This window comes from Orbicella faveolata, unplaced genomic scaffold, assembly GCF_042242905.1.
Source record: "Orbicella faveolata isolate gen_17 unplaced genomic scaffold, um_ofav_v1 contig_34, whole genome shotgun sequence".
Taxonomy (NCBI): Eukaryota; Metazoa; Cnidaria; class Anthozoa; order Scleractinia; family Merulinidae; genus Orbicella; species Orbicella faveolata.
In genome coordinates this window covers 20,257,501-20,283,262 of record NW_028301563.1, presented here as the reverse complement: position 1 = coordinate 20,283,262, position 25,762 = coordinate 20,257,501, and the positions used below count along the sequence as shown (strand labels likewise).

At 39.4% G+C, this 25,762-nt stretch overlaps 1 protein-coding gene across 1 annotated transcript in view; it reads left to right on the top strand.

Annotated features, from left to right (window-relative positions):
• Positions 1-25,762, top strand: part of LOC110044616 (uncharacterized) — a 42,663-nt gene that overhangs the window by 7,095 nt on the left and 9,806 nt on the right. Inside the window, exons 3-10 of the mRNA XM_089271119.1 lie at positions 4,619-5,041; positions 6,320-6,553; positions 17,880-18,057; positions 18,322-18,553; positions 18,852-18,926; positions 19,276-19,323; positions 19,979-20,077; positions 20,870-20,968. Coding sequence (XP_089127245.1) covers positions 4,619-5,041; positions 6,320-6,553; positions 17,880-18,057; positions 18,322-18,553; positions 18,852-18,926; positions 19,276-19,323; positions 19,979-20,077; positions 20,870-20,968 — 1,388 coding nt within the window. The remainder of the gene's footprint in view (positions 1-4,618; positions 5,042-6,319; positions 6,554-17,879; positions 18,058-18,321; positions 18,554-18,851; positions 18,927-19,275; positions 19,324-19,978; positions 20,078-20,869; positions 20,969-25,762) is intronic.

The window sequence follows — 25,762 nt, the reverse complement described above, 5'->3', positions numbered from 1 at the left end:
GGCAAAATTAACGATAGTACATGAAAAAGACAACGAAACGGTCAGAGGAAGCTATCGTCCTCTCTCTATTCTTAGCATACCAAGTGAGATTCTGGAATCATGTGTCAACGATACAATTATAGACCACGTGCTGAGCTTTAATCGTCTGGTAACAGATAATCAGTGGGCATATCGAAAGGGCTACTCCACCGAGCTCCTCCTTGTCCACCTGACAGAAACTTGGAGAGATGCGATAGACTCAGGTCTCATGGTGGGTGCTGCATTTGTCGACTTTAGGAAAGCCTTTGACTGTGTAGATCATGACATCCTATTAAACAAGCTTCAATGTCAATTTGGAATACATGGCCTCCTACTAGATTGGCTGACGAGTTACCTTACATCTAGGCTGCAGTACACGGCCCTAAACGGGCAACGATCCAGATTCTGCTCGGTGTCTTCCGGTCTCCCACAAGGAAGTGTCCTGGGTCCCACTCTATTTATTCTCTACACCAGCGATCTCGTGGGGTCAGTTCAGTCTGGGACCGTCCATATGTATGCTGATGATACGACCATCTACTGCATAGGGATGAGCGTAGATGAGGTCGCCGCTGCGCTAAATCAATCCCTAACCGAGTTGTATGCGTGGTGTGTGAGAAATAAGCTGACCCTGCACCCGAAAAAATCCGAATACATGCTAATCCACAGAGGATCCTTTACAGGCCCCCACCCACCCATATACCTTGGAAACAACATTCTGGAATGGGTCACACAAAGTCGACTCTTGGGTGTCGATATTGACGATAAATGGAACTGGTCAGCACATATTAAGGGACTAAAGAGGAGCTTCGTCAACAAGTTGAGTCTCATAAAGGAGAGCAGATTTTTAACTAAGCAAGATCTCTTAAACCTATATTTCAAAGTTATGATCCCTGCAGTCTCGTACTCTATATCCGTATGGGGAGGCACGAATCGCTCGGATGACTTCGACTCACTCGAAAGACTACACTGCAGAGCAGCAAGGCTTATTTTCAACTTTCCTAAAGACCTACCATCAGTTGAAGCCCTCACCAGGGCCAAATGGGACACTCTAAGAACCTATTATAAGAACTCCATTCTGAAACTAATTTATAAAATGTACTACAATGATTCACCACCCTGTATGACTGCACATATTGCAAAATCACAATCCTCCTATAATCTAAGAAACAGCCTTAAGCTGGATATCCCTCATTTTAAATCAAATATCAAGAAATCCTCTGTATCTTACATAGGTACAATTCTGTGGAATTTTCTACCGATTGGATGCCGAATGGCGAACAGTGTAAACAGCTTCTCTAAGATGATCAATAACCTTACTTTGGTCAGGGACATTAGCTTTGTGAATATATACTGCAGAAGATGACTCGACTGCCCAATGGTATACGTTTATTAGTCACATAATGTTAATAATTAGGCAATTATTATTAGCTGCAAATTTTTATGTAAAGTAGTTTACATCTTATATTGTAAATTTTTTAATTCTTATTTTGTAACTATTCTTTATCGTTTATTTATACACGACCCCACAAGCTGCAAGCTTAATTACTTATCGTGTTTAAATAAAGGTTACTTACTTACTTGCTTATTATGTATAGGGGAACTACTTACTACAAACATGCCCTAAATATAAATTAAATCAACTATTGTTAGTAGTAAGTGTACACATGTGCAATTCAATACTTAGAAAATAATGGAGTGGCAATGGAGCAATCTGTTTGGTTGATTTTAGTTGCTGGCCCTCTGAACTATCTACTAGTCAACTCATGCTAGTCATCATCCCAGCCAGGACGATGAGGATGAGTGATTGTGAGTGAGTCAAAAGTATGTTTCACTGACAGCACCATGCCATTGTGTTTAATTAGAATAAACAAAAGGCTAAGAAACCAATAAAAATTTTTTTCCACACCTGTCAAAGGCAGTACGAATAATTACATTTTCCAAGCTTGATGCGCACTCCTGAGCCCTTTATTTTCACAATTAGGCCTAATTAAATTCATGGATCTGGTGGCTATTCATATACTGCCCTTTTTAACAAGTGATAGTGTAGTGAGAATGAGTTACAGCAGTTAGTTGGGGAAGAAATAATTCACTCACTTGGTCAGTCAGTCAGTCAGTCAGTCAGTCAGTTGATGGGTTGTGAACAATTTTCGAAACAAAAGGCTGCCAAAGCAAATTAACTGATCTTTGGTGTTTGGAGTTGAACAAGTGCTCCCAAATTAAAGAATAATAATATTTGGTATGCAACAAAGGTGGGTGTAGAATGTAATCCATCGGTCGCTTTGACAGTGGCTTTTAACCGAAAATTTCATGTTTGAGAAGTGTTTTTCTTCCACAAACCTGATTTCAGATTTCCATACCATCTCATTTTCTTTTATAATTACATTGCTTTATGGCTTGAACATTTTTATTTTCCAGTACCTATATAAAGGCAAACAATCTGCTAGCTAGTAGCTCTAAGGAAAAAAAAACCAGAGAGTTCCGCAACAGGATTTGAACTGCTGACCTCAACCTGCCAACATCTGAGCCTTTGGCATAAACCTTACCACTTTACCAATGTGACACTTATGAATTATTCATGAGGGAAAAGATATATAAAATTCATTACATTTAGGTATAAATCCCTAGTTAATTGAATGCCCACTGCACGGTAAAATGACTTCTCACAGCCAGCTTACAGTGAGTGATTACAGATTCAAATGACTGTTTTTTTTTTCTGCGGGAAATCACTCAATTTGCTAACCAAAGGACTTGTTTTACTGGTCTTGTTATCTATTCGTGGATATTTTTTCGTTGCTGGACGGATTTTTCTTTCTCACTCTCCCCATGAGGTCAGGAGATCACTTTGTGCATGATACTCGTAAACGTCGTCTGACAAAGTGCATGGTTTGCAGCTCTAAAACCTTTCAGTGATTTGCTAATTTGGTCAATTTGGGACCTGCCCTTGTGTGAGTAATTTTGATCCTCTGATTCAAGGATTTTTCTATTGCAAAGAAGGAATGAATTGTTTGTAATAACTCAAGTCCTAAGAACAGAACCATCCATATCAGAATAGCCCTAGACTTGTAGGATAATTTTAAAGGCATTAGACGTAAAAGTTTTCCTCACCTTTAATAGAAATTAAGTTCATTATTGATAGTTCTTTACCACTTAAGTACAGTGTACATGTACATAACACATTCAGTTTTTTGTTGCCGCTCATTACTTTATCAGTAGTAACAATCAAAACAGCTCAACTGTCCTAAATATAAGCTCAATGATTATTATTTTTGTAAATTACTGATTGTTGAGAAATTTATGCCGTGTCATGCAAGATGCAAACTTCTCAAAATGTTTTTGATCTAATTCAAATATCTCGAGTTGGCTTAAAAGCCATTTTGATTATGTCTCTGTATCATCATACGGATCATAATTTGCTGCCTAAGGCCTTTGATAATTTCTTCTCATGGACATCATCTAAGCACGAATTATCATAATACCGGGGAAGCATCAAAATCAAGTTACTGTATTGATCATGTTAGAAATAGTTATGGCAAATTTAGTTTGCACTTCTTTGGTCCTTCGGTTAATTGGAATAATTTGGATGAAGAATTAAAAATGTTCAGGAGAGCGTGACATTGTGTTACATGTACCTTATTTAGAATTGAGTGACAGGGATCAAATGTCAAGTACTTTTACGTAGTTCCACACGGTTTTTGGAGAGTGTAAGTCGAGTATTCGCCATGGAGGGTTTTCCTAGTTAAAATAAGGTAAAACGTTGAGTTTAACCGCGGATTTATTGCTTCGTTCTGAACAAAAAAGTTTATCCTTCCATTCCCTCGAGAAAGCTATGATGAAAAACATTTCTTAAGAAAGTTCTTATTGTAATTGTTAATGCTAACTTAGTGTTATTATCTTAATTTTTTTTTTCATTCCAAACACCGAGCACTAGATACGAATTTGGTCTTTTCTTTCTGTCTGGCTGTCTGTCTGTCTTTTTTCTTTCTTTCTTCTTCTTCTTCCTTTTTTTTCATCATTCACTGAACTATTTGTTTGCATCTCTTTTTTGGTGTGTGTGTTTTTTCTTTTTTTTTTCTTCTTGATTATGCATGTTACAACCAAAGAAAAACATTTTTTTTTGTCTATTTACTGAGCGAGAAATGCAGCTTGTTTAGTTTTCTCTCTGTCCTGAGTAGTTTTTTTGCCAAACAAGTTAAAATTATTATGTTTTTGTGCAGTTTTTTCTTTCCTTGTAATCTGGCAAAATAAAATGTTTGGTTGTTGTTGTTGTTGTTGCCATTGTTGTTGTTTTCAACTGGTATATAGTTCCTGTTTGCCTTGTTAAAAAGAACATTACCTGCTAATTAAGCCACTTTATGTGTATATGCAGGAATGGAAATAATTATACTAGTTAACATTTTTTGGGGTATCACTCTGAAATGCACTTGCATAGATCAGGGAGTGAAGTTGACACATTATGTTTCCATGATCGCTGCATGCGTTATACTAAATAAAATTTAACTGACGTGAAATACTTAGGTTTCAAGCCTTTAACGCAGAAAACACATACAAATATGAGATGATTTGGTTTGACATAAAATTACTTTTTTGCCTACATCTACAGGAATTCTCTCCATGGAAATCAATCCAGAAAGTATTTGTACCAGAAACCCACAGAACCAATCCCAGAGACAACAGGAGTTTCCACAAGTGATGAGGGAAATAGCTATGGATTATCTTGCTACCAATGACATTTCCACGCAAGAAGGGCTGAAAGCCTTCAATTCTTTTTTATCGGGGGCTTTTAGTCTACACATAAAACTGATTAAGTCAAGCAGTCTGATTTTTGTGGTACAGTGCCGTACATTGGAGATTCTAGAAAGACTGTGGACCAATTACCAATCAGGTCACCTCAATGAAGCAGCAGAGAGTTGCCTTGTGACCAAGAAAATCAGAAGAAAATTTGACATTGAGTCCTTAACCTTGAAAACAACTATTGACAAAGAAGACTACTTGGCATGCAGATGCTATTTTACAAAACACTTGCGTGAGTTGCTAGCTTAATTTGTTTTTCTTTGTTAAATTTATTCATTTTTAATTAGTGCTTCTTAGTTTTAGGAACAATAAATCAGGGTTGCTGAATGAATTGTATTTATAGACAGCTGATCACATGAGCATTACCATAAATTCTGATTAAAATTAAGTCCCCACTCCCAAAAATAAATCTTCCCAAAAAGAATGAAGCCCTGTTATTCTCAGACACAAGCAATCCTTGAGGTGATAACAAGCCCTGGCTTCCAAAATAAGCCCATGACAATATTGATGCTACAGTTGGATTTAACATTCTGATAATATAAAGCCCCTGACTTATAAATTTTCAAAAAGCTTTTCAGAGGCCTGCGAACAGGCTCCCATTAAGTGCAGAAAAAATAATCTTTCAGTGAGCAAAGCAAGCAGGGTGAGGCGGGAGAGCCTGTAGACTTTGTTTTTGATGTGCTAATCCGTCCTTGGTGATTAGCCTGTTGCAAATCAATTAAGAAGGTAATTAGACCTGTCAAAATTAGACCTGGTATTACAAATGAAAGATTACAGACTTCCTGAAACTAGTGGGTAGACTGCCAAAAGCATTACACTTATGAGCCACAGTGAGTGAATGGCTGCTTTGGCTCAAGTTTCAAACCAGAAGTATGGATAAAATGTAGTGAGGGATTTCTCAAAGCTTCCTAGAGTTCCACGTTTATAAACTGTGCATTGCCCGCAGATGCCATCATTTTTGGTCTTGACAACAATTACTCAAATTTACAAGTCTTTGTCAAGATCTGTCAAACAATTATCTTAAAGCTGTCAACAATCAGCAATTTAACCAATCAGATCGTGATACCAGATTCTGGTATCATGGAACGGAGTCATCAATAGCATGTTTACAGGATCCCCCGCCCATCCTGCATGCTTTGCTAGCCAAATTCGTTTTTCTGCCATTGCAAGGAGCCTGTTTGCAGGCTATTTTTTTCTGGAGGGCTGATCGTGCTGGGGGGGGGGGGGGAGGGGAGTGGGTGGGTGACGTATAATCGGTAGGGATTAAATTTGTATTTCAAAATATGCATAATCAGTGGAGTGAACAACTCATTTTGCCAAATTTTTTAGTGGTCATCTCACCAAATTTAAATGTTAAAAATAATTATTTAACATCTATTGTAAATTACTGTATTTCTCAATTCAGGTACTGTACTCAGTTAACCCAGCTTTATTATATACCATATACTGGAACTATAGTAAAGTTAGTGATGTCACTTTTGTTGTTGAATTATTTTTTCCCTGTATGCAGAAGGTACCAAGTGTTACAGTGCAGGGCTTCGTGTTGTGTGTGGTCCCAGCTGGAATGTGGATGTAAGCAATGGCAAAGAAGGTTTTGTTGGAACAGTTGTTGAACTCGGAGGGGATTCTTCCAGTGTACCAGAGAACATGGCATTAGTTCAGTGGGACGTAGGACTATGTCAGCTGTATAGAGCAAGCCATGATGGTGCCTTTGATCTGTGTGTGTTGGATAGTTCTCCTGCAGGTAAGACCATTTTTTGCATAGATAATTTGATTGAGGTGATCTTGCCCGATACATGTAACTACTTTTTTTAAATTAAGATTGAACAATGTTAGAGTCAACATACAGTTTTAGTTGTTACAGCTGTAGTGTTTTTGTTTTTGTTCTTGTTGTTGGCGTTGTTGTTTGCTGTGGGTGCGAGATAATTATGACAGGGTTAAGCTTATTATGGCCATACTAAATATTCCAAAAACGAAAATTGTTTCATTTGTTGCATTTTGGTTACATTCCTGTCTATAGCTATTGTAGCCTCACTAGCCTATAGGTAAGCAAAAGTTTTATGAAATTAATGTCATGTTCACTGAAATCCTGCATTAACGGCTCCAGCAGTAGGATCAATAATGTATAATGCATAAAGTGTGTGTGTGTGTGAATAGTGATATTCATATAAAGATGCTAACTGTTGAGCTCAGATATACTGTAGCAAGTACACTGTACCTCTGTTCAGTTTGTAAACAAGAACTATAGTACAATAATAGTGTATTTTCTTGTAAATGTTGCATACATAACAAAGTAGCGTAAGTTGTAAGCTGTGTCTAGTTTTCATTCCGAGTTTCGTAAAAATTGTACTGTTGTCTGAGATAAAAATAACTGTTTTATAACAAAACTGTATTCAGTTTGTTTGTCAAGTCAAGGGTTGAACCAAGCCAATCACCTCACCAGACAACTTAAAAATCTAAAGGATTTTGGTATAATGTCAGCATATGAAGGAGGTTAAATTTGAAAACAACAGCAGGATGTTCACGACAGTCTAATTAAGTTCACTAAACTTCATACTTCATAGTCCATAATTTTGACAAAATAATGTACTGGAAACCCATTTAAAACTTGTGCACACAGTGAAGACTTCATTAACTCAGAGAAGTTTGAAGTCTTTGAAATAAAGAGTGAAGCCTAATCCGACGCCCGGGTTATGATCTTGATTTGTTGCTGTTGGGATCCTGGGGCTGAGAACTCTCGTATAAAAAGGACGGGGGTACTCGTCGTACCCTTTCGGGGTTTTAAAAGGGGTTTTAGTATGTCTTAGGGTGTTCAGCCTCAAAATGTCCACAGCGGGATCTTTTAGGGTATTGAGCCGAAAAGTGTGGCAGGAGACATTTGAAAATCAACTGAATTTTAATTTTGTCTCAGAATTGGTACCTCTTAGGGGTGAAAAAAATTTCAAGCCACGCCCACAAAACATGATCTTGGTACTTTACGGGCCCGCAAATGATCCCCAAATTGTACCGCAAATGACTCCAGGACCGGATCTGAGTCCACTGCGAAACGTTAGGAATTGTGTGGACTCCATGAAAAATCTTGAATATATATATTTTAATAATCTTCGGTGAAGAAAAGATAAGTGCCTCAGGCATAAAATTTATATAAAAGCGGCAATAACAAACGTTAAAGAGACTGCGCAAAATACCAAATTGACTTGTGTCGACTGCTTAAATTTTTCGTTTGGGAAGCGCACCGCAAAAATAAACATTAGCCTTCGAAGATGCCTCTGCTATTAACCGCTTAGAACTTTTCCCTGTACATTTCTTATACCTCCGCCCTTGATGGACACGGGCTTCCATGAAAGTGCACAAGTGTTCTTCGTGCGAGTTAACTGCAGTGTTCTCTAGATACGTTTATTTACATGCCGTACGAGTAGAGCTGTTGCTTTTCCTCATGCAGTTTTCTTTTTGTGCTGTCAATAATCTCCTCTGTGCCGAAAGCTACGCGAAAATGTAGTCAGTTCACTCTGGAATTCTCAGTTGTCTCCAAATTTGAGGACATAGTGAACATAGCGTACATCTCAGGTCCGGACCCAATAAAGTCATTGAAGGAAGTAATTAGCCAAACTACAAAATTTCATGACGTTGGATGTCATTTTTAAAGTTGTGAAATTTGCATTCAAATCGTTAATATTGAACATTTTGCTTGCATTATCAAAACATCATATTAATACTATGAAAAAACGTGAAAACCTAAAATATTTATGGAATATTTTTGCGTAGAATGGAAAAAGGCAATTAACCGTGAGAAAACTAAACCACAAACAGCAGCGGTAATTAGTTGTGGTTTCGAGGTTTTCTTGCTTGTCCTGAACTTTATTGTGATTGGTTTAGTGCACAATTAACCTTTCAGAATCAAATCAAAGTGTGCACGGTTTTCTGAGTTACACAGGACAGTGGAAACTCTGGTTCCGACCACCTCTTGTAAGCGACTACCTCTCCTCTGCGACCAGTTTTCCACTATATTTGGAACGGATGTTAGTTACTAAAACTGGTAACGAAGAACGGGGAACGGGGAACCGGGAACGGGAGTCTGGGAACGAGTGTACAGCAGTAATCCGCCTGAAAATTCAACATGGCGGACAAAGAAAAAGAAAAGGGAACAATTTGGGCAAATGTGAGGAAGTGTTACAGTTGTAAACGTGAGTTTCTACTGGCTGTGCCCCCTGATCATGTGCCCAGAACGTTTTTGAATTGTTATAGCAGAGTCCGATTGGCACTGTGATAAACAAAGCATGAAATGGAGTCTATCTTTTTGTCGAGGGTCGAGGGTCGAGGGTCACATGTTGAGGGTCGAGGGTCGAGGGTCGAGGGTAATATCTTTTTTGTTTCTGAGCTTTTTTTTCAAATGTCACAAATCGTAGGAGTCGTGAATCGGAGGCTTGTCAACCCCATTCACTACATTGAAGTGTGTTTGCTTTGTCATTAACATCAAACCTAATTTGGTAAAATGTTGGCGTGACTTCCTGTCACACGATCAGTCGAACTTTTCAATAAATTTTCTGAAATACATGCCGTAACCACACTGTAACTACTAGCTATTACAAAGGAATAGCCCAGTGGAGGAAACGTTCAAAAAAGGTCTTACCGCGCTTGCAACTGCGGTCAATCAAAATTCAAAGTTTTGACAATCAAACTTCCAAGTTTACCCGCCCACTTGGGCACGTTTTGGCGCCACTCCGCAAACACTTGAAGAAGAGCAAAGTCAGCAACGCGTACGGGCATTTTGTCTTTTGCAGTTTTGAAATCAGAATGAATTATAGGAAATCAAGAGAGGAATTTCTGTCGGATATCGACTGTGATCTTTTACAATATCCAGGGGAATTAAGGAAGAAAGGGTTCACCTCAACATTGTCCGCGCGGTACCAGCTGAAGATGATCTTCATTTTCTCCCTGAAGGCCACAAAAGGTAACAAAAGACTAGTCTTGAACATGATTGCTCGGCTAACAACGCCTGATAGAATAAAAAGCAGCTTGAAACGTCATACAGCGTCAACACAGTTACAAAGGCCTGAATCAAATTTAAAATCTCCTGCACGAAAAAAGGTCTCCACGTCGGGCTGAACTGAACAATGATGCGGACGAGTATCGAATACCGAAAACGAGCGACGTTTCTCTTCCGACAAGCAGACGTCAGTTACTTAGCCAATGTGAAAGGTTCATTGAGGAAAAGACAGGGTTTTCAGGGAATGAACAAAAAAGCCCTAATAAATTCGAGAATACTTAAGAGTGCCTGCCTGTAAAAATCAGACAAATTCATAATTTCGCGGCAAGGGTCGAAAATTCGATTTCGCTTATATTCTTATGGTAGATAGGCTAGGGCATGACAAAAACTACTGGATAGTTTTTTTTTGGCAAAGATTTCAAAGAAATATGCAAATTACCAAATTCCGTTAAAATCGTCATTTGACGCACCATTTTGTTAAGCAAGTTTGAGAGCCTCGCATGCAAAACTACATCATTCTTCCGTCTTTAAAACACTCAAATATTTTTGTGCAATGTTTAAATGTGTACTGGGTTGATTTTAGGGAAAGTTGCGTTGTCGTTTTGGGTGCAAAATAATTAAATTTCGAAGACATGTATTTCATTCACTTAAAAGTACGTCGTGAATATAATTAATTTTCACCATGTGCGAAACCTTTAAATGGATCAAGCTTCTGGTGGTTGAATTGCAGAAGGATGGTCTACAGATTCCTGTAAAAATTTCTTTGGGCAAATGATTGTGAGCGACGCGAGAGCTTTTCAAAGCACGTCAAAAATGCAAACATTTGGCCATCCGTCGTCAAATTTCAATTTACGGGTTAGACGTATATTTTAGCATGCGCCACATGACTTGACCTATGTTAAGTTGAAATAGACACAGAGCTGATAATTTCGAAATGTTCTAACCTCATTTGCTGTAAAAGGCAGGTCCAAAGCCGATTTGCCGTGTTTCTCTCACCATTCGTCGCACATAAAGCAGAAGTTTGCTTTTGCTTACATAACGTCCGATGTACATCGCCAACTGTCAACTTATTTAACGGTCGAATACCATGAATCTGTGACCCTCTTTCGACACATATGATCACCACTGCATCTAAGTCAAAAACGGCTAAGTCATTTGTAGATAGTTGCTTGCTTTGCACTACACCAAACTATTACGTTTGATCATCATGGTTTGATGGCTTGAATCCTTGCTTGAAGCGGTTCCTTGTTCGTCACGCAATGCTGTCATCCCATTTTAGGGGGTAGGGGTAGGATAATTTCTATCCTAATACGTAAGGCTCTGTAAGGCTTGGAATCGCTGGGAGCACACAATCGTGTTGAGTAGGAAGAGATTGAATTAAGAAATGAAAAGAATGAATAGTTTACCATTGCCCCTGTTGTTATCTTTTACTCGACCACCGCTACCTACATGCCCTGCGTAATACTGTAACGCTAAACTCATACCTAGGTCTTTTCGCGCTATGCAATTATTTTTGGTTTATACATGTAATACAGTGGGCTACCCCCGGGGAAATGGGTGGTGACTGCTTAATGGGGCTAGCCGCTTAAATAGAGGTTGGTGTACCTTGAATATTTAATTTTTCACTGTCGGGCTATAAATTTCTTGGCGAACATGGAGTCAATTCAAGACAATCATGATAGACGTGTGTTTGAATTATCACTCGTCATGCACTTCAGTTTCAGACTCTTATCTGCCATCGCCCTTTCCAAAACAAAGTTCTTAAATTTTGTGTGGCCGCTTAATAGGGGTAAAGACAATAATGAAACCCTTATCGGAATGACCAAATGGTGGCCGCGGAGGTAACCTGTCAATAGGTGTTTTACTTACAATATTTTACTGACGATAATTTTGGACTGTATTGACAATAGTCCACTATTTTCTGTTACATACCAATGCCTCGCCACTAAGCAAACAAAATACGCCAAATAAAATGGCATGGCCAGGGCTATTTACTCACGTAATTAGACAAGTTGTGATTTCCTATTTTTATTTCAGGTAGTTCTTGCTTCGTTGATCTATAATTTGTTTATGGCGGTTTTCTCAAAATTCTAGTGAGTACAGGCACTAGCTTTATCAGCTGTTGTCTGAAACGTCAGAACGTACAACAAACGTGACTTGGACCGACGCAACGTACACTATGGAACACGATTATATAAATATACACATATTATTATATATATGAACAAACAGATGAACAATGATTAAATTGTTTCACTTATCCTGAGAGTACTCTATACAAAACAGATTATAATGTGCAGCGTATGCCGTGACAGCATTGCGTGACGAACAAATAACGGCTGTAAGATTGTGCTGCGCCGACACGTTTATCAACAATGGTCAGCAATCGATCAAACGCAATATTTTGGAGAGGCATAAAGCAAGCAGCTATCTACAAATGACTCAGCCGTTTTAGACTTAGATGCAGTGATGTTCATCTGCGCAGAAAGATGGTGAAAAATTAAATATTCAAGGTACACCAACCTCTATTTAAGCGGCTAGCCCCATTAAGCAGTCACCACCCATTTCCCCGGGGGTAGCCCACTGTATTACATGTATAAACCAAAAATAATTGCATAGCGCGAAAAGACCTAGGTATGAGTTTAGCGTTACAGTATTACGCAGGGCATGTAGGTAGCGGTGGTCGAGTAAAAGATAACAACAGGGGCAATGGTAAACTATTCATTCTTTTCATTTCTTAATTCAATCTCTTCCTACTCAACACGATTGTGTGCTCCCAGCGATTCCAAGCCTTACAGAGCCTTACGTATTAGGATAGAAACTATCCTACCCCTACCCCCTAAAATGGGATGACAGCATTGCGTGACGAACAAGGAACCGCTTCAAGCAAGGATTCAAGCCATCAAACCATGATGATCAAACGTAATAGTTTGGTGTAGTGCAAAGCAAGCAACTATCTACAAATGACTTAGCCGTTTTTGACTTAGATGCAGTGGTGATCATATGTGTCGAAAGAGGGTCACAGATTCATGGTATTCGACCGTTAAATAAGTTGACAGTTGGCGATGTACATCGGACGTTATGTAAGCAAAAGCAAACTTCTGCTTTATGTGCGACGAATGGTGAGAGAAACACGGCAAATCGGCTTTGGACCTGCCTTTTACAGCAAATGAGGTTAGAACATTTCGAAATTATCAGCTCTGTGTCTATTTCAACTTAACATAGGTCAAGTCATGTGGCGCATGCTAAAATATACGTCTAACCCGTAAATTGAAATTTGACGACGGATGGCCAAATGTTTGCATTTTTGACGTGCTTTGAAAAGCTCTCGCGTCGCTCACAATCATTTGCCCAAAGAAATTTTTACAGGAATCTGTAGACCATCCTTCTGCAATTCAACCACCAGAAGCTTGATCCATTTGAAGGTTTCGCACATGGTGAAAATTAATTATATTCACGACGTACTTTTAAGTGAATGAAATACATGTCTTCGAAATTTAATTATTTTGCACCCAAAACGACAACGCAACTTTCCCTAAAATCAACCCAGTACACATTTAAACATTGCACAAAAATATTTGAGTGTTTTAAAGACGGAAGAATGATGTAGTGTTGCATGCGAGGCTCTCAAACTTGCTTAATAAAATGTTGCGTCAAATGACGATTTTAACGGAATTTGGTAATTTGCATATTTCTTTGAAATAAAAGGATATTTTTCCAAAAAAACTATCCAGTAGTTTTTGTCATGCCCTAGCCTATCTACCATGAAAATATGAGCGAAATCGAATTTTCGACCCTTGCCGAGTTATTTTCCATTTTTATGGACAGGGACTCTTAAGTTCCCCTAGAATAACCGAACAGATAATTGTTTTTTAGTGCAACCTCAAATTAACCTACAGAGCTTTAAAAGTGCTCCAGATAGCTTAAAACAGCGTTTAAAAGCATTTCAGAGAAAACGTTCGTTGGGTGCCCCTGAAAAGAGGCAAGAATTAAAGTTTAAATTTAGGGAAGCAAACGCTAAACGATAAGAACTTGAATAAACCTCTGCCAAGATAACAGACGCAGCTTACGCGCTTGGAAATACCGGTCAACGCTATGTAAGCTTAATTGTCATGAAAGAAATCACACAGTTCGCACCTGCCGAATGGCAAAATGTGAGTCAGTGTTTTTCTGTGGATAGTTGAGTTGGCATCCAGATGAAAAACAGGATTTTCAGGAGAATAAAAGGGAAATAGCAGCATCAGAAACGGCCGCCGCGAAAATAGAACTGGCTTTCTCCCGAGTAAAAATAGTTCTTTGAATAAACACGTAGAGGAAATTTAGGAAGTTTCTCCATGAATACGTACGTTTAGTATGTTTTAAATTCCTCTATTTATTTCCTATCATTCATTCTGACTAGGTATTAAATACTAGGTGGAAGATTGTATTCACCAAGTTTGAAGGATGTAGCTTAGCTAGAAGACGCTCAGTTCATTTTTCTAATTTTTCATACATTTGTCTATATTTTTTTTCCCGCGAGCCGCGTCCACCCGGCCAAATTTACAGACAAATGTATGGAAAATTAGAAAAATAAACCGAGCGTCTTCTAGCCAAGCTACATCCTTTAAACGTGGTGAATAAGCTCGCAAATCTCACAGATATTTTTCATCGCGACCAATCGTAAAGCACTGCAAGTTTACCGAAGGAGAGTGGTGATTTAGATCGCAAAACGCACAGATATATTTTGTTTTTTAACAGCGAATTTACCGAAGGAGGAAAATAGCCGTAAATTTGCTTCCAAAGCTTCCATCGCCTCCAGATTTCACCTACAGTTCCTGTTTGATAAATGGCAAAGGAATATTTCTCATCGCGGCCCGTCAGTAACACTGGAAAACAATGAAGCCAACACTCCACGAAATCGCATCGGTATTAACACGACCTAAAGGACTACAGCGACATAGAGAAAAAGGTACACAAACGAAGCCAGGGAAGGCGTTGTCATTTGTTTTCCACAGTGAAAAATTTGAAGCTAAAAGTGTGAAATTCGAAGCGAGTGAGGCACTTTGACACAACATTGTCACTGTCAATACAAATATTAACGCGAACCACATTCTGTTATCCCTATGTGTTTTTTTGTTGTTGTTGAAGAAATTACAACTGCAAAACTTAATGTTTAGATTTATTTCTACGTGGATAGCCATTCAAAAGTTGATGGCATTAATACATCGGCCAAAGCTTCCAGCGTGATGAAGTCACATGAAAAACCGGACTTTGAATGTTATAAAGGTTATAGATAAATAATCAGGTCTATGATATATTTACATTTAACCAAATCGGGGAAGAACATGTAGACCGGACTCGACTGAGCGGCGAAAATTGAGCCTACAGCAAGGAGTAAAACAACAAACCCAGAAAAAAATATTACCCTCGACCCTCGACCCTCGACATGGGACCCTCGACAAAAAGATAGACTCCATGAAATGGGGCCTGGGGGAAAAATCGAATCGGTATTATCACAAGCTACGTCTCCAATCGGCCAGGCCACAGTCATTCTTAAATAGAATTTCGAGCCTTCATAGTCTACTCATATCTTCTCAGTTTGTGTACGAGCTGTCATATCAATAAGATTTTGAGGACAAGTGACATAACACATGACTGTCTTTGAACGCGGGTCGTCCGCTGTCTTCGCATTCGGCAGTGTGGCGGCCTTTCGGAGATCGGCAAGTGAGCCGGCAAATCAGGTGAGCAGCAGATAAATAACCTGTGGCCTGGCCGCTTTGTCAAAGTCAAAATATATGAAGAAACAAGCAAGGAATATTCCACAATAATGCTAATGTTGGTGAAAGATGACCGCGGAAAAGGGACTGCGTGACACTCGCTATGTTTTCAGATGACATGTTGTCACGTATCAGACGAAAAATAGTCTTTACTCTGTCTGCGTTTTGTGCTGGCTGCCTGGCTCCGCTAGCCCCTATGGTTATTCCAGGCAGCTAGTACTCAAATTTTTACTTTTAATATTTTAATTGAAATTGTAATTTTTTTTTCTTTAGCAAGAGTGAGCACAAATAAATATTGATTGTGTCCAATCTGCAGTGTGCATTTTGTACCTAGTCTGCATTTTGTACCCCGTCTGCAGTCTTGCAGTCTGCATTTGTACTGACCTATTGGGAAAGCATGTTATAATACCGATTCGAGTTTCTTCCCAGGCTCTGTTTTATGCTTTGTTTAACCCAGTACTATGGGAGGTGCGGTGGCCTCATAGTTAGTGCCCTCGTCTCCTGATCGAGCGGTCCGGGTTCGAGCCCTGGCTGGGGACATTGTGTTGTGTTCTTGGGCAAGACACTGAACTCTCACAGTGCCTCTCTCTACCCAAGTGTATAAATGAGTACCGGCGAATTTAATGCTGGGGGTAACCCTGCGATGGACTAGCATCCCATCCAGGGAGGAGTAGAAATACTCCTAGTTGCTTCATGCTACCGAAACCGGGATAAGCTCCGGCCTAGTGGGCCACTTGGCTCGTATGCAGACTTTACATTAACCCAGTACCATATTGGACTCTGGGGCACAGCCGGTAGAAACCCACGTTTACAACCGTAACACTTCCTCACATTTCTGTTCCGGCAGGTATATTTTGCAAGTTGCAGGTTGAAATTTAATTATAACTGGAAAACCGCTGGCATTAAAAATAATTAATAACCTATACACTCTTCAGGGGTTCTTACATAAAGTAGTTCGCTTCTTTCACATAGTGAAAACACGGTCGATCCGCTATAAGTACTTATCGATCGACACGCTGAGACCAGTGAAATCTCTTCAAAGCCATCTGGATGGCCGCTCCACAGATGTTTCCATCGATTCCAGATTTGGCTCGGGTCTTTTCTCAACAACAGAAGATTGCCATCACAAATGAAGCAAATAAATAAAGAAATGAAATAATATAAGATTTTAACCGACGGAATATACTAGTATATACTATACTGGCTCTCCTCCCATCGCTTCGGCCGGTTTGGCACTTAAATGGAAGCCACTTTCTGAGCGATTGTAAACAGCGTCATGTAACAGTCACGGTAAGTCTACCACCTGTACGTTTCTTTTAAGTGCCAGCGGTTTTCCAGTTTTAATTAAATTTCAACATGCAACCTGCAACCTGCAAATATACCTGTCGTCTCTGTTCCCTTTTCTTTTCCTTTGTCCGCCATGTTGAGTTCTTTGGCGCGTTACCGCTGTACACTCGTTCCCAGACTCCCATTCCCGGTTCCCCGTTCCCCGTTCCCCGTTCCCCGTTCCCCGTTCCCCGTTCCCCGTTCCCCGTTCCCCGTACCCCGTTACCAGTTTTAGTAACATCCACTTGGAACCTCTTGTAAGCGACCACCTCTCGTAAGCGACCGTGACCACTTTCAGACCTACAAGCTTGAAATTTTCTTTTGTTTTTTACCTTCCATAGGCAACCACTTGATGGATAATAAAGCGGAAATTGTACAATAAGGTGTTTGTAACATTATCACATTCCTGGATAGTACAAGAGATGGAAATTTCTCAGTGGGAAGTACCGTATTTTTTCTCGAAATTGACTTTTCATATGAATAAGACATTTAAAACATGGGGTAAGTCTCTGCAGTTACCATATGGTAATGAGGCAAAATTTTGATCTAGTATGGTCTAAGCTCTCGTAAGCGACCACCTCCCGTAAGCGACCAACAAGGATTGACATTTTGGTTGGTCGCTTACGAGAAGTTCGACTATAATAATGAAAAAATCGATTATATAATTTTTGATCCTCTGTCCAAATTCCTGAGTCCATACATTTTCTCTTTTATTACGAGGCGACCATTTCCGGTCCGGGGATCATTTACGGTGCAATCTGGGGAACATTTGCAGTACAATATGGGGATCATTTGCGATCTGGGGATCATTTGCGGACCTCTACAGTACCTCTTAGGGCTCCTTTTCAAAATTTCCCATTAGCACCCCATCCTTTTTAGCTCGGAGTCCTCCCCCCTGGAGTTAGGATAAACGCTTAACTCAGGGCTTGACTATGAAGATTAAAGCCTCTGGGGAATTGTAGTTTCACGTGACCTGGTATTGTTCATCATCATCAATGCAGGTGTAAAACATGTGGGTTTAGCTTGCGTTGCCTGCAAGCAGACTCCTATTTTAGGAACATGTTGGAGCTGTTTAGACTGCGAGGATCATGCAGTGAACCTATGTACATCATGTTACATGGCTGATGAGCATGACATACAACATGTCTTTCAGAGGAAAGATTCTCCAAGAGTCCATGGGTAAGTTACTACTTAATGCTCAGTAACCACAACTAAACATCATTGATTAGTCACTTTTTGATAAAACTTAGTTACAATAATTTGTAGAGTGCTTTGTTTCTGGAACATTTGAAAACAATCCAAGCTAGAAGATCACACTACAACAGCAATTGCTTATGATCTTGATAAAAATCAATCGGGTCTGAAATATTATCTTTGTAGAATAAAAACAGTCAATTTTGTTTGTAAATATGTTATACCCTATATTTCGTTGCATTGATGTAGAATTTCTGTCACAAGAAGAAGCAAGGAAAGGAAAATTCAAGCAAGAGGCATTTATCCTGGAGCTAAAGTTGCAAGAGGTCCAGACTGGGAATATGACAACCAAGATGGCGGAATAGGGACATTTGGTACCGTGAAGAAAATCACGAATTGGAAGGAAAACCAAGCAAGTGCAGTGGCAGTCTCATGGGACAATGGTACTGAAAGTACTTACAGGCTTGGCTACCATGGCAAAGTAAGTACAGACTGTGATTGTTAAATTTGATTTGATTTTTTCACATCAAACTTCCAGTCGTGAAGTAAAGAGTTCAATATTCAAAGTAAGGCTGGCTTATTGAGTATTTCTTATGATTGATTATGTATTAACAACGTACTTCTTCTGTTTTGATATGAAACCCCCTCTAGCAGGACAAAGGTTGAAGCATCGGCCAACCGTTGATATCACGCATGACGTAATTACTCTTAGTAAAACATAATTTGATGAATTGTATCATACCTATTATTTTAAATAACATTTTTTTTTAACGTCATAGGTGGATTTGAAGTGTGTAACTGCAAACAGTGGTGGTTATTACTACAAAGGTCACCTTCCAAGTCTAGGCCAAAAGGTCGGCAGAAATTCATCTCAAACATAGATAAAATTTAAAACCAAGGAAGACTTTCCTCGCTTTAAGTGCAAGCCTTGACAACATGCATTAAGCCATTGTACAGAATTCAAGCAAAAGTGATTCAATCAGCCTTAGCTACATGTAGTTATCACATAAAATTAATCATTCATAAAAGGAAAGCTCATATCCCCACAAGTCAACGAGATCTTCCGACTTAAGTTCAGATTTTCAGAAGTTATTGTTTTCATCTGGTCTTAGCAACAAAACTTGATAGTTGTTTGCTGGTTTTCAATACTTGGAGCAGGTATTGACCAAAATGTGCATTTGTCTCTTCTTTTTATGGTTTTAGAACGAGACCTACGATATGAACTGGAAGAGTAGAGCTAAAAATTCAAAAGTAAGTAAGGTGTAAATCAAAACGAACGCGTTAAGTAAACATAGCGTCAGACAGAGGGGATATTGCCTACATATTCATATGCTGAGGATTTAAAGTGGCTCACAGTGCTTTCCAGCATTTCAGCGCTTCTTCTTTCATGAATCGATGTTATTACACTTTTTATGTTGATGGTATAAAAATGGTAAAAACTAAAAAAAGCCTAATCACTGCTAGGCAAATTGTGGCCAAGTTCGTGACTCAAAAGGTTACCATAGTAACAGCATAACCCTTTAAAAGTTCTCTTAACTTTGGCTTAAGTTAAAACTGCTTATAGCTCAAAAGCGAGTCGGGCTACCCTGGGGTCTGTTTTGTTATTATCGAAGTGTAATCTTCGAAGACCGACCGACCCGGAAAAGGCGGCAAATTTCTTTTAATAAAACTACCCAAATTAAAACCAAAAGATCTTGAAATTGTGAAAATACCTCTCGGCCCGTGCTTAAGTTACGGATCCTCGTTTTTTCGCGTTTGAGCCCAAGCGTTTCGCACTCGAAAGGGATAAAAAAAGTCGGTCTGTAACCTACAGTACAGGCCGAGGAGACGAGGTTAATGAGGGGTATTTATGCTTCAAATCTTGCATTTTTTTAAAAAAATGTTTCTCTTTTAAACTACGCTAAAGGTCTCAAGAAGCGCGTTACACAAAGCGTCAATTAGTGGACAATGCGAGACTGTTAGAATGCTGCTTGAAAACGGGGAAGATGTTGACCAAACAGACATGGTAAATGTACAGTAATTTCCTTTCATTTATGAAGTGTTACGGGATCCTTTTATGCGTTAGGTAAGAGTAAAATCTGGAGGATCCTCGCGAAAACGTGAGGAGAGGAAAACATAACGACAAGATTGTAAAAAAGGCCGATAATTCTACAAAATAAAGTTCGCAGTCCATCTGGATATGCAGATCTCGTTCAAAAACGGTTCTGATATACCCGGAATCTAAAGTATTGGCATTATCAGATTTTAGTTTAATATCAAGTTTAAAAGTCGATACCACTGGCTGATGACCTAACACTGCATGTTATTTTGAAAATCTCTGTGTCTAACCAAAGTATGCCAGGGGCAGTTAGTGTCTGTGCTGCGTCGGGGGCCATCCGTAATCTTTAAGTTGGTTAAGGTAAATTAACCTTGTCTTGAGGGTCGTTCATTTAAGTGGTGCAACTCATTTGTACGACTCGTACGAGACGTGAAAACAACGTTTAATAACGGACCTGTACGCATTCCTTAAATAATGTTGGAAATCTTGGTAAATATGGTAGTTGTACATCAGCTTTTGTGTTGCATTAGCTCAATCCATATTTTATTTAGGCTATGGTGACAATAGAACAACGCTTTTTTACTTATTGCAAGGTAATGGTAGCATTTTGAAATATAGATAATTTCACTGGTGTTTGCAAATTTGAAGGAGGAATTCTAATGAAAAACTCCTTTCTTTTCAAACGAGGGCTAGGTACTGCCAGGTCAGCAGAAATTAAGTAGCCTTCGTGGAATTGATTCTTTGTTTGTATTTCTGCAGTTTTCATTGACGCCCCTGCACCTTGCAGCCTGGTATGGACACGAGTCTGTTGTCAAACTGTTGTTACAGTACGGTGCAGATGTAAACGCTGTGGACAGAGTAAGTTGATAAGCCAACATTTTTTGAATCATCTTTACTTTAACTAACTTACACTTTTATTTGTCCCTTTGAAGTTCAAATCCCAATTTATTTTAAATCCAAGCATGGCAATAAGTTTTGTAGTGGCATGTTGATGGATATTCTCGCGGGAATGTGAAATTGAAAACCCAGTTTGTCTGAGGAAAAACCAAAACCTATTGCTTTCTTGCGCTATTCATCTCTTGTGAAGTTGAGAAATTGAAGAGAAATGAAGTCCTGTTGAGAAAATTAAGCTAGCTGTGCGTTGTAGAACATTTGCCCCTCATATTCGACATCAGCATTGCGGGCTACGGGTCTTTGCAAAATACACATGTTTCCACTGGAGTAATTCATATTCATTCACTGGTTCATCCTTGTTTGAGAGGGTTCGAGAGCGCGACAAATAGCTTGAAACGATACCAACATTGTATCGAGTCTTCAGATGAAGAAGATTTGTGAATAATTTCAGTGAAGCGTGAAGCGAACTTTAGGAAGTGAACTTTTAGGAATTGAGGGACCAAAAAAAATTGAAAAATTTGCAATTTTGACCTGAAAGCCTCGGAGTCATGTTAGAATATTGATATATCGAACGTGGACTATTGACCATAACAGGGATGTCCAATATCAAAGAGGGACGCTACAAACCGAGTGTGCATGTCTCGGTCAACTTATTAGCTGGAGTATGGCCGCCATCTTGCGCGACTCCGTCGTCGTCGTTCGTACGCGCCCACGAGCAATACCGTTAGCCATGATAACCATGAGAAAATTCATTCATGGGTTTCCTTTTCTTCCCTATAAGGGTATGGGGCTCCGCTTGGTGGCCCTTGGGACCGCCGGAGCTCCGCTATTACCATTACAAAGCCCCACATATCCCGTGAAGGGGTCCGGGTTTACTTTGGCTGGTGCATAATCGTCAATCTTTTAACTTTTTCACACTGCCATTGACGATTAATCGACGCAAGTTTATCTCTATTCACTTTTAATTGGCGAGGAAAGTCACTGTAAGTAAATTCAAGTGAGTGTTTTGAAGTTGTGAGAGTTTGCTTGGTTGTTTGTAGCTCGGTGCGGTAATGGCGCGCAATCCTGTGTTTCTCTTGCCGAGCAATTTTAAGCAAAAAATGAGTCAATTGCAGTCGAGTTTACCTCTGATCGTTGCTGTGTTAAAGAGAATTTCTGGAAAATACACTTAACGAATTTTCTCGCTATCTGCTACTCAATTTACTTAGAAAAGTCAGATTTCGAGTGATTCGCAATGACTGACAGAAATTGTTTTTGTAGTACAACTTCAAACTTTGCACGAAATTTCACACCGGAAAAACAATTTTGGAGTACTTAACTGGTGATCTAGATGCAACTAACATAGAGTAGTTCGAAATAGATCTGTTCTTTAATTCGTCTTTGTTTGTCTAGTATCTGAGTTACTCGCTCGTTCGCTCGTTAGGTTTTCTACGACTAGTTTTTAGACGGCACGTAAGCCAAATAAATAACAAATGCCGTATTTTCACGAGAGAGGCTTTACGGGTCGGTACAAAACGTGAACCCCCAATCTGGACCCTGTACTGGACCCCCTTCTGGACCACCTATTTTTCCGTCCAGAAAATACATATTAGGAAAAAACTAGAAATCCGCTCTAGTAATACAAACGTTTCGAACTGTTGTTACCACTCGCCAGATTATGCAGTTGTTTCTGCCGCAGTGAACAACATCTCACATACAGACCGTGATGACTGACACATTTCACGAAAAAGCCAATGCACGGCACTGATAAGAGACCACTAACCTGGGTTAGACCACGCAAAAAGGAAGTTTAAAATTAACCAAACTCGGTTAAAAAATCTATTGTTTTTCAATTAATTTCCATGGTAACTGTTAACCCGGTTTAAGTTCAATGAACTGCCGAAAATAGCGGCCACGCACGATTTTTCGGTAACCCGGTTAATCATAATTGATTAATTAGAAATAACCCGGTTAATTAACTCTCATAGGGCGGCCGCAGCCATTTTGTTATTCTAGACACAACTCTGTGAATTCATTGATTTCTTCACATTTTGTTCACTGATTAAATAAACTTCATCGTGTTATGTTCTAAGTTTAATTATTTAAATCAGGAGACCGTATTTTCTCGAAGAAAAAATAGGGGATCCAGATGGGAGTCCAGGTGGGGGTCCAAATAGGCGTCCACAAGGGGGTCCAGAAGGGGTCCAAAAGGGGGTCCAGATTTAGGGGTCCACGTTTTGTACCAACTGTTTACTACGGTTACTGCTTACCGAGGTTTCGTAACTAAACCGCAGTTGTTAGAGAAGCTGTTTACACAGAACTAATTAACCAAAGTAGACCGCATACAACGGACGGTTTTAGGTTTTCTCGGAAAGCAAGTGATGCAATGTTGCACAGAAACATTGGAAAATTATAAAATTTCTGACTTTACTCCAATGCCGATGATGCAGATGAATAGTGGAAAGAAAATTTTGATATCTCGCTGAGCCTCTTCCCGCAAAGAAACCTGAAACGGTATCTGCCAGGGAGCTCGGGCTACGTAGATGTTTACCGGTACTTCTTCTTATTCGGGGCCACTTTAAATTCCAACATTTGCTTTTCTTCTCCATAGACCTCGATTAGAGTCTATCTTTTTGTCCAGGGTCGAGGGTCGAGGGTCCCATGTCGAGGGTCGAGGGTCGAAGGTAATATTTTTTCTGGGTTTGTTGTTTTACTCCTTGCTGTAGGCTCGATTTTCGCCGCTCAGTCGAGTCCGGTCTACATGTTCTTCCCCGATTTGGTTAAATGTAAATATATCACAGACCTGATTATTTATCTATAACTTTTATAACATTCCAAGTCCGGTTTTTCATGTGACTTCATCACGCTGGATGCTTTGGCCGATGTACTAATACCATCAACTTTTGAATGGCTATCCGCGTAGAAATAAATCTAAACATTAAGTTTTGCAGTTGTAATTTCTTCAACAAAAAAAACACATAGGGATAACAGAATGTGGTTCGCGTTAATATTTGTATTGACAGTGACAATGTTGTGTCAAAGTGCCTCACTCGCTTCGAATTTCACATTTTTAGCTTCAAATTTTTCACTGTGGAAAACAAATGACAACGCCTTCCCTGGCTTCGTTTGTGTACCTTTTTCTCTATGTCGCTGTAGTCCTTTAGGTCGTGTTAATACCGATGCGATTTCGTGGAGTGTTGGCTTCATTGTTTTCCAGTGTTACTGACGGGCCGCGATGAGAAATATTCCTTTGCCATTTATCAAACAGGAACTGTAGGTGAAATCTGGAGGCGATGGAAGCTTTGGAAGCAAATTTACGGCTATTTTCCTCCTTCGGTAAATTCGCTGTTAAAAAACAAAATATATCTGTGCGTTTTGCGATCTAAATTACCACTCTCCTTCGGTAAACTTGCAGTGCTTTGCGATTGGTCGCGATGAAAAATATCTGTGAGATTTGCGAGCTTATTCACCACGTTTAAAGGATGTAGCTTGGCTAGAAGACGCTCGGTTTATTTTTCTAATTTTCCATACATTTGTCTGTAAATTTGGCCGGGTGGACGCGGCTCGCGGGAAAAAAAATATAGACAAATGTATGGAAAATTAGAAAAATGAACTGAGCGTCTTCTAGCTAAGCTACATCCTTCAAACTTGGTGAATAAAATCTTCCACCTAGTATTTTGTACCTAGTCAGAATGAATGATAGGAAATAAATAGAGGAATTTAAAACATACTAAACGTACGTATTCATGGAGAAACTTCCTAAATTTCCTCTACGTGTTTATTCAAAGAACTATTTTTACTCGGGAGAAAGCCAGTTCTATTTTCGCGGCGGCCGTTTCTGATGCTGCTATTTCCCTTTTATTCTCCTGAAAATCCTGTTTTTCATCTGGATGCCAACTCAACTATCCACAGAAAAACACTGACTCACATTTTGCCATTCGGCAGGTGCGAACTGTGTGATTTCTTTCATGACAATTAAGCTTACATAGCGTTGACCGGTATTTCCAAGCGCGTAAGCTGCGTCTGTTATCTTGGCAGAGGTTTATTCAAGTTCTTATCGTTTAGCGCTTGCTTCCTTAAATTAAACTTTAATTCTTGCCTCTTTTCAGGGGCACCCAACGACCGTTTTCTCTGAAATGCTTTTAAACGCTGTTTTAAGCTATCTGGAGTACTTTTAAAGCTCTGTAGGTTAATTTGAGGTTGCACTAAAAAACAATTATCTGTTCGGTTATTCTAGGGGAACTTGAGTATTCTCGAATTTATTAGGGCTTTTTTGTTCATTCCCTGAAAACCTTAGGTCTTATCGCCTTTCCGAAAATGATAGGTGACTTTTTTGGGGTACCCCAAACGACATTTTCTACAATTCGAAAACAACAGACATTAAATTTCTCATATCACGAAAGTTCGAGCTGACAATTCTCTTCAGAAAATCAGTGGGGATCAAAGGCCTTCCGAACAGATAAGTTACCGAAACGATCCGTTGAGTGCCCCTGTCTTTTCCTCAATGAACCTTTCACATTGGCTAAGTAACTGACGTCTGCTTGTCGGAAGAGAAACGTCGCTCGTTTTCGGTACTCGATACTCGTCCGCATCATTGTTCAGTTCAGCCCGACGTGGAGACCTTTTTTCGTGCAGGAGATTTTAAATTTGATTCAGGCCTTTGTAACTGCTGTGTTGACGCTGTATGACGTTTCAAGCTGCTTTTTATTCTATCAGGCGTTGTTAGCCGAGCAATCATGTTCAAGACTAGTCTTTTGTTACCTTTTGTGGCCTTCAGGG